General features: G+C 38.7%; 2 protein-coding genes across 2 annotated transcripts; one reads left to right on the top strand and one right to left on the bottom strand.

The window, feature by feature from the left end:
- Positions 1-1,478: 1,478 nt before the first annotated feature.
- Positions 1,479-2,647, bottom strand: LOC100261750 (uncharacterized). The gene has a single exon (XM_002278138.5). It carries the CDS (start codon positions 2,391-2,393, stop codon positions 1,767-1,769), a length of 627 nt encoding a protein of 208 aa, XP_002278174.1. The 5' UTR covers positions 2,394-2,647; the 3' UTR covers positions 1,479-1,766.
- A 5,886-nt stretch (positions 2,648-8,533) lies between these two features.
- Positions 8,534-9,705, top strand: LOC100253147 (uncharacterized). Its single transcript, XM_002276390.5, has one exon. It carries the CDS (start codon positions 8,747-8,749, stop codon positions 9,308-9,310), a length of 564 nt encoding a protein of 187 aa, XP_002276426.1. The 5' UTR covers positions 8,534-8,746; the 3' UTR covers positions 9,311-9,705.
- Positions 9,706-10,158: the final 453 nt, after the last annotated feature.

The raw sequence follows: 10,158 nt of genomic DNA, 5'->3' as shown, positions 1-10,158 counted from the left end.
TTGTGATAGCCATAAAAAAATTGGAGTAAAAGAATGTGGTCCATTCCTCTTGCTTCAATTTTCTCCCTTTTGTGGGTCAGGGTTGATCCTTTCTTGACCAAGTCAGATGGCCCTGTGCTGGAGGAATGCGGGTTAGACTGTAATTAGAACTGTATTTATTCAGCCTTTGGATGCTCATGGTTCAGAATGCTGCGATGCTTTTGGGGGTTTTATTATCAGATATGTTTAAGTCACCGCACCTCAGATGACCATGGATGGATTTTCACAAGAGGAAGCTTTTAGAATCTGCATATAAAAGATGTGTGGCATTGTGTTGGCTTTTTTCCTTTTTATCCACTTCAATTTTGTCTTGCAAATCACCTCTTCAAAGAGGAGGGCATCTGGGACTTGCTACACTGTACGTTATTGTTTGTGGCAGTCGTCCTCCTAAATTCTTTATTATTTGGACAAAACTGGAGAGTAATGATCCTCAAGCTCATTAGTCATTGCCCCTTACCAATGGGGATTAGTCCTACCCTCTTTCAAATGTTCATGTTGATACTGATGCACAGATGACCGGCAACATGTCCAATAGCATACTTCTTCTCAGTTTCCTGAAAGAGATGGGCCCAGAAGTAGCTGTTTCCAGCAAATCACAGCAGGCCTGTTGGTGGACATGTTTATGTGTTGTGGGTGTGAACATTGTTCTTGAAAATATTTCTTATCATGTACCTTATGATACAGACCAATTAACAAATTAGAGATGGTGTAGAAGCTGTTTTGCAAATATACAATTATGAACTTTATATTTGTGGCATGTTTGCAGTCTGAAGACAACATTCTTTAAAATCTTTAAAACTCTAAGCATTATGTTTAAGGCATAGTGAAGGGACAAAGAGAGAAACAAAAAGATATGAAGCATTTAGCTTCGAGCCCGGTGGTTGCAAAAGTGATGTTTGAGCAGATGATCTGGGTTCCACCTTCTTCATCTCACCACACCCAACACTTATTATCTAAATTGTTCTCCACCAAACTCTGTTACACCATTCCCAGGCACACCAACTCTCTCTCTCTCTCTCTCTCTCTCTCTCTATTTATATATATATATATAACTAAATGTGTCTTGCCCCATCTTTACCAAATCAATAATCATTAGTTTGTGTCTTAATGCTCATCATGACAGATAAAACCTCAATGGGGTTCTCCAAACTCCCAAGCTTTCAATTTCTCAACCTTCCTATGAAGGATGAATTAACTAGGAATGCAGACGGGGTATGCAAGTTTTGCAGAGAAGGCATATGTTGATGGTAGGTGAACATGTGGGGGATTGGGTGAGAGATTGAACTGAAAAAGGCTAAACCCCTTTCTTGAAAAGGGGAAAAGGTAGAAGCAACCAAATTCCAGGCTACCACTGGCATACCCATTCAGATTTCAGACCAAACCCCACTAATATGATGGCTCACCACTGAAAAAAAAAAGGGAGAAAAGACAGCCCAACGTTACAAAACTTTAATCCATTACATTCATCACATATCCGTTAAGAAATTCTTTACACCAATAACATAAACATAGATATTGAGGCATAAAACCAGTAAGGAAAAAGGGCTGAAAGAATCATACAATATGGATAGAGCAGAGGCATGATGAAGCAATAACCAATAACCAGAATCAATCTTCCTATGTAAAATAATGGAAGATTTTCAAGGTGGGTGTGCATAATCCAATAATGCTGGCAACAAGGATAGTTTATTTGAAGAGGATAGTGGTGGTGGGGATCGTCAAATAGACTAGGGAGTTCCACCAGCAATCATCTCCTGTGACTGCAGCAGTTGAATGCGGCTCTGAGCCCTCAGTTGCTCATAAAACCTTCTGATGAATTCCTCAGCTTCATCATCAACTTGCCTGTTTCCACCAACATCCATTTCCTCTTCTGATGAATAATTGGAGACCCTAACAGAGAAGGGTGAGGGGAGTGGGCTTGGCTTGTCAGCTGGAGCCAAATCAGAGGTGTCAAATGGAAAGTTAACTGTGTACTCAGGAGTCTTAGGCAATAAAACAACTGCTTTATCGTCTTGGGGTTCTTCAATATCTTCAGGGGGGTTGATGCAGGGGAAGTAATGGTGTTTGCGTTTTGGCAAGTGGAAAAAAACAGGATTGGGGCTGTTGCTGCACGAGAACTCGTATTCCTGTATGCCCAAGCTACCACGAGCCATACTTCTAGAATGGTGATGAATGGACATGAGATTACCCCATGTTTTCCTGAGGAGCTTCCCCCTCTTCATCATCAAATTCATGTCCATGATCAGCTTCCTCTTGGAGATCAGTCCCTTCCTCATCATAAAGAAAGTGATCCTCAAGAAATTCCATAGCCTCTTGCCTAAAACTGAGTTCACAGGAGAATGTACCTCCATCATGAACCACACCCAACAACAACAAAAACAACAACTAGTATCAAATGAATTATGATCACAAAGGATGGATCGAAAGCGGGTTTTCTTGTTTCTGCGAGGTCTAGCAAACCTCGCAGAGAAAAGAAAACCCTGTGAAGAGAAAGGAGGTGCACAAGGTTGGGAATTTATAGAAGGAAGTTTAAGGGCTTGGGATTGTATTAGAATAAGAAATGGAGATATTAAAATGATAAAAAAAAAAATGAGTGAAAGTGAAGAGAAACAACAGTGGGTAAGCTTGAAAAAGAAGGGAAAAGGAAAGGGGGGCAATTGTATTTCAAATGGACTCAACAACCGCTCCCACCGCGTTATCCTTTTATTATATTGTATCTAGAAGAAAAGAAAGGAAAAGGAAATTAATCAAAGGAAAATTTATTGTTCAACAACAATAAATTATAGTTCAATACAGCTAAAGTAGTGCCTGTGTTTGAACTTTGAATAAAGGGTTGTGTAGGAGAGCCTGTTGGTGGGAACAAGAAATTATTGGTTTGTCAACGGTCATATGGTATGAGCCTAAGTAAACAATTGGAGCGTCTTGGTCTCCTTGTCTTTGTGTCTCTGCACTAATCCAAAAGATCCATGGTTATTGATCTTAGCATAAATTGATTTATACCCACCATTTGTGGCCTTTTCCTTTCCTTTTCCATTTCATCTCTGTTTGTTTACACCATCTTAATTCACCCTGTTTCAAGGGGCAAAATTAAGTCCTTTAATCAAGCTAGGTTGATGGAGCTTCATCAGAGAAGTTCGGTTTTTTGATGTTTTTTACTTGGCAAATTAGTCCTGGTTCACATTAAGGTTGAGGTGTGGAAAGTAGGACATATAAGATGAATGTTCTTCAAAGGCCACCATAGGGGTTGCAGGCATGACACAAACAACTAATCCCACAGCTTATAATAGATCGATTCCATGTGCCCGAAGATCAAAATTCTTCCAATTATCTTAGGGGAAAAGCAACCACATGGGGCATAATCCTAGTAGTAAGATATCATCCTAATTCTAATGTGAAGGAGCAGAATCTTGGCTCCACTTCTGATTCTAATTGGCTATCTATCTGCATTGTATAATTTTCTTTCCTACTTCCCACACCCCCCCACCCCCAAAAAAAAAAAAAGTAGAAGTGGGAACAAAAAAGAAAGAGGAAATTTCATTAGGAGAAGAAGATAAATGCATGAGGTTTGGACCTATATTATTCAAAAGTACTCAAGGGTTGTGAACATGGATTGTGACATAACACTAGCACTTTTGCTTTTCTGTGAGTATAATACAAAGAACTGGCACGCGAAAAATCTGGGAAGCCTGATCTAAGAGTGCTAAATACTCCAAAATTTTTCTGAAAATGAAGTGTGGGAAAGTTAACTTTGTTTGGTTTTTGAATATTTTGATCATCCACCTCTGTGAAGGTGCCACCACATCTTATTAGAAACAGACAGTTCCTCTTCTTCTTCCTCCCTCCTCCTTTCCGCATTTTGGGCCAATGGGAAGGAAAAAGGACAATAAAAGAAAAGGGAAGTTCTTTTACAAAAGTATGTACATGGGGTATGAATTTTCAGTGAGATACTACAAATATCTGCACATTTTACTTTGAACTCAAAAGTAAAAACAATTTGTGTAGCATCATTCTTGTGATTGAATGGGGTCACTTTCCAAGCATAGAAAATGAAGGAGAGAGTTTGATTTTGTGACACAAAGGGTTGTTATACAAAGGCAAGAAGGAAGGGTGAGGTTTGCCAATCAAGCCATTCCTTGTGGCTGAAAAGTGGAAAACGTGTTGGGCAAGTCCAGGCGTATTTGCTAAGTGTTGGGAACTTTGTGGACTACCGTCTCATATGAGGCAGAGAAGCCTTAATTCTAAAACACCAAAGAAGTAGATAGCATGAAATCAGGCACAGCTCCAAGCCACCTCACATCAGAATACCACCTTCAAAGTTAAGACTCTGATTCCTACCTGTATTTATGGCATCAAAGTATGTCAGCAAACCAGATATGCTATTCAATTTTTCTCAAGTAGTTTAAGGGCAATCATAAGACTTGCATACATTCATCATATCAAGCATAATTGCGAAGAATGGTCAAGGTTACCTCCCCAGCCAACTGTATAGAAGGCCTGGGCTAGCTGTATATTATAGTAGGATAAAACTGGCTTGAGCTTTAGGGCATAATAGACTAAACTAAGGGCCTGGCTTACTATTCCCTATGGACTTGCTAGCCCCACATAGCTTAAGGTATTGTATTTAACTATGTCTTATAAAAGAGGCTAAAGCCAAGAGTTCTTTTGGCCCTAGTTGCCTACTAGGGTCCCCTTAGCTTGGCTCATGAACATAATTGTAGATTCTCAAAAGAGAACAAAAGAAATGAAAAGGGTTTCTAGATCAAGAGTAAATTTGAGATAATGATCATGGGTAAGTGTTGATTAAGTTATGAAGTTCCACATATTATCGATTAATCAGAACAAAGGATATGATTGATCACAATGTGGTTTGCTTCATTCTATGGAAAACATTGATTGTGCCTGTGGATGAGAATACAAAGCTTCAAAAGGATGAGGAACCCTTACAAAGAGATTAAAGGAGAGAGGGTTACTAAAACATACTTTAGTTAACTTTTATTTTTACATATTCTATACTTTCAATATAAATATTCTGAGCACTTTCCCAATATGCTGGGTTTGGTGAATCACTTTTGTTGACATCCCTAATGAAAGGCTGTAAGCTTGGGTTGGGTTCCACCCCATGCTTTCAAATATACTACATTTCCTTGAAGATAAAGGCCGGGTTTGTTTGCGGATGCTTTCAAGTACTCCATATCTAGCAATCCAAAGCTCCAAGATTGAGTCTGTGTTTTACTAATCATTCTAAATATCTATAATGCAGTATGATAAACCAAAATATCAGTGGCAATTATCCGTCTATAAGATGAAAGATTCTGGTCATTACAACAAAAACAAGAAGGAAGTCAATAATGATAAATTTCAAAAAGGAAAACGGACAGACAGCACCAAACAAAAGGAAAAAAAAAAAAAAAAAAGGAAGGAAAGAAAGGGCCTACTCTTGACCTGTTGTTCATTCACAAAACTACAAATTTCTGCAGTCTACTATCCCTTTACTTAGTGTGGTTCTAGATCATCAAATATTGGAGTGTTTTGAGAAGGAAAAAAAATTCTGGGTCCCCCATTTGTATCAGTGGATGCTGAACAAGGTTTGGCTCCTCGTGGATTGAAGTAGCTGTCACCTCTGCCCATCCAATTATATCATTCCAGCACTAAAATCATGGTCCTCCATTTAATAGGTTTCATTAAGTATAGGAGGGATATATTCAGCTTGGTGAGAATTGCTATGCTGTTATGTTTGTGAGAAAAATGACCAAATTATCAATCTGGTGACAAGAGATAGTGAATATCAGAGTTTAATAACACAAAGCAAAGCTTTCTGTCACCATTTTCCCTCAATTGAGAAAAGTAAATCATTCATTTGGTTTCTTGAAAAAATGGTTGCCTAAATAGCACCTACTCCAAACAACAACGCAACTTTTTGTTCTTGATGATAGACGCGTTCAATTCTGGAACAAAAACATCTAGAAAATCCCTTGAGCAGTTCTGAACATATTTTATCAATAGAATGTACTACAGTTTTGCAGAAGTTGCAGGAGGCTTTAGGATCAGTGGTGGCAGGTTATATGTTTGGGGATATATACAACTGATTCAATTGGGAAACAAAAACTTGTAAAATGGTGTGTCCATGGAGTAGGGTGAGGCCACATATGGTTGCAGCCTAAAAATTGTGCTTTTCTCCACTCTCTGAGCTTTCCAAGACAAAATAGGGATTTATATGTAGGAATTTCAGATCACTTGTTAGTCAGTCAGTCATGCATTTTCTTGCCTGGATCACCAGATTCTCATTTTCCCTGTACCCAACATGGTGCACAACAGAACTTGTTTGGGACAGGAGAAAATAACACAAGAAACACAATGCATAAACAGAACGAGTGGCAGAAAAAATAGAAAATTGTGAAATACCCTATGATAATGATCACAAGCTATTGCTATCGTTATTATTTATCGTCTCATGTTACTCATAGTTTATACTTGCCACACCAAAGTCCAGCACGTTTATCATTACCTAACTATGGCAGATTACCTTCTAGCTGGATGGTCGGTACTTTCACATGTATTAGCTTGTCTATCTGGCACATATTGCTTATTCTTTTATCCTTGCTGAAAGGTATGCATATCAGATGAAGCTGAGCTAAAGCAAATCAAAGGAAAAGGTAATATATCAAGATTTTCATGGCCTAATCAATTGCTAAATGTAGATCTGTGGCAATCTTCAGGTAGATTTGTCGAATTCTCAATGTGATAAAGATGGGGTGGATTGGAAGAACAGGCTCAAACACCATCACATAATAAACTTTTATTGGTATGGAACTTTACAGCCCTGAGTGCATTATGTGCAACCTCCTGTATTACAAATAATGCCCTTCCTCTACCAACTTGTTTCATGTTTTTATTTTATTTACTTATTTTATTTTGAGTTTCAACTTTTCCTACTTTCTGAAGAGTGACAACTAGAAAGCTAACAAACCCCCTTTGTTAAAAAAAAGATGATGCTTAAACTATTCCTTCTTCTCCACCTCCTAGAAACAGTCAAATTGCACTAAAGCAGTTGTTTTTGTAGTTTAAATTGAATCCATGGTGCATACAGACCCTATTATCCGGGCTAAGTTAAAGCTTCTGAGCCACTTTCTTTACAAAACTAGGGGTGCCTGCTTAAGGTAATAGGCTGCTTCTATGATTGTATGCCATCTTTATGAATTTTTTTAACCATGATTAGAAATTATCATAGGGATCAGAGCAAACATGCTCCTTTTTTAATCAAGTCCTAATGAAGTGGAGTTTGAATTTGGTTCTGGTCTTTCTCTAGATTCTTGATCAAAACTATGGGAGGTGTGCCTGGGCATCCTATGGAAAAGTGGAAATAGTCTTTATTTTCTTAGCAGTTAAGAAAAAAAGGCATCCCCTCTCCCCAAAGATAATGTCCCAATGCCACATAAAACTGTCCATATTCAGATAAAACGCTTAGATTACACTAACGACGTGTGATCTAAATTTACATGTATGAATTCTGGGAAATTTTATGATTGAAGTTGTTGTATAAGGATAAAAACCAAAACCATCCTATAAATAAAACAATTAATCTCTCTGTTTCTTTCTTCATAGTGACTTCCATAAATCTTTTCCTATTCTGAATTGAACTAGAACTCTGGCATTATTAGCTGAATGGTTCAACAATGAACAAAATAATCATCCACCTTGGGACTCATATCTCTATTAATAAATTGCTTATATGTGACATGCTCTAAAAACCGACGAAGGAAAAAAATATGACTTAATACTAAACGTGCATGCTAAGTTTCAAAGGAGAAAGAAACAAGAGGGTTCAACAATGATGACATTTTCACACATGTGTGCATATAATAAAAGGGGGTGCATGATATATGAAGTGAGCGAGCCATGCAGCCGGGAAGATGCTTCACCACTTTAGCCGCCCACAAACAAAATATCTGCAATGGTAATCACCTGGTCAAGTTCATGTGTTGTTATTTTTCTGCCATTGTCACTACACAGTACACACACTTAAGGAAAAAAGGAAAAAAAAAAGGGGAAAATCAATAGGAAGAAAAGGACAATGTAGTTTGAATTAGAATGGAAGATGCAGTACAAAGTTTCTGTAGGATGATGATGGCACTAGTTGATGGGCTTTTCCTTATTACAAAAAGAAATGTAGTAGTCGGTAGTCCCAGACTCGATTATGATTTATGAATGAATGAAATGGAGAGAGAAGTAATGAAAAAGAGAAGGGAGTTTGGCCTTTGGTCCCCACCAACTATAAGTTTAATACTACTACTTATATTTTAACACAAAACAAAACACATATGCCTTCACTCCACCCCACCCCACCCCACCCCACAACCAGATGTCCTTTTCTTTATTGCTTTTACTTTCACTTGGAAAGCTTTTCCAATTCCTTAACCCCCACTCATCCTCTCCTTTGTGTGTGGGTATTGGTGTTTCTTTCTCCTCCCACTTCCTCTATATAATCACCTCCTCACTTCTTCTACTCTTTCGTGCCAATAACATTGCTTTTCCACTTCAATTATACAGGCCTTGCCTCTCTCTCTCTCTCTTCTTTCTCTGCTCTCTACATATATTTATATACATTTTGGCTCTGTTCTTTGGATTAGCACCCTCTTCCTTCATTTCTTGTTAATCTTTAGCTGGTTTTTATTTCTTCTTTTGCCTGTTTTAATTAAGAATCAGGACCATGAAGAACAAAGCATCAAGTTTCCTAAAGCAGATAATATCTGTGATAACCACAGTGGCCAAGGCCAAGTCCCTGGCTCTTAAGAGCAAGACAAGTGCCCTAAAGACTCGCCTCCTCGTCTTCTCGCTGCTGAGGAACAAGAAGGTATTGATGGCCTCCATATCCCACAAGCTGCATGCTTTGGTGGGGCAGCAGGAGAAGACAGAAGATGACCAGAGTAAGGCCATTGTTGTATACAATGCCATGGCCAATGAGTCCCTCTCCAGTCCTGTTTGCACTGAATTGGTACAGATGGAGGACTACTATGGCTACGACGAAGAAGAGGGTGATGAAAAGTACCCAGATCTGACACACTCGCTCTTTGACTCGGGGGAAGAGCAGGAGGTGGGAGGATCAGTGATAGAGATGGTGAAGAATTCAAAGGAACAAGGAGAGAATTTCGTATTAGAAGACGAGATTGATCAGGTGGCAGACTTGTTCATAAAGAGATTCCATAAACAGATGAGGATCCAGAAGCAACAGTCCTTCAAGAGGTATCAGGAGATGCTTGAGAGGAGCGTCTAGGCCTAAACTCTTGCCTCCTCCTGCTCCCTCTCTCCCTCTTCTCTATTATGAAGCTAGAATGGAGGAGGAGGAGGAGAAGGAGGAGGAGGGGGAGATACTCGTATACATACTTAATGCATGCCTTCATTAATTTACTGCTGCTTCCCTCCCTTGTTTTAAATGGAGATCAAAATATTTCTATCTGCTTACTTGTTACTACTAATATGTAGCAATAAAATAATAGTTAACGGGACATAGAAACAGAAGGCTGGAACTGTAGATTCCCCTTGCTTTTGCTTTTTTAGTTTTTTTCTCCTGCTTTTACCCAGCCCTATTGTACACTAGTTCATGTATGACTGTACCAAGTGTAAGTGAAGAATCTCATAACAGAGCCTTAGTGGAATGTGTTTCTCCAACCCAACAATCTTGCCCCACCCCCCACTGGGTCCTTATGTAAAGATGCTTGAAAGAAGAGGTTCCAAGCCCAACTTTTAGGCTATTCAAGATTGCCTTTTGTTCAACTTGAAACAAGCTTGAACTTCACCCCATATTCAAGCTCAGCCTGTTTCCAATGGCAAATTAGGGATTTGATTATAACCAAGGTTATCATGTATGTTAAGAGTAATGAAATAAACAAATTTATGAGCATGATTCCAGAAGCCCAACTTTATCTCAACACTGTCTAACCTACTGCTTATGTCAATGAAGCCATGGCTAATACCTGGGTTTTTTGGCCAACTGGCAGACAGTCACGTAACCTTAATACCCATAGCCACTGCTGATTGCTTGGGTTGAAGTTTGTCCCATGAGAAAACCCGTTGAAATCGATAAACAAACTTACAATCCCATATTAAGTATTTGACAAAAAT

This window comes from Vitis vinifera, chromosome 14 (genome assembly GCF_030704535.1).
Source record: "Vitis vinifera cultivar Pinot Noir 40024 chromosome 14, ASM3070453v1".
Classification (NCBI taxonomy): Eukaryota; Viridiplantae; Streptophyta; class Magnoliopsida; order Vitales; family Vitaceae; genus Vitis; species Vitis vinifera.
This window is presented reverse-complemented; position numbering and strand designations above follow the sequence as displayed.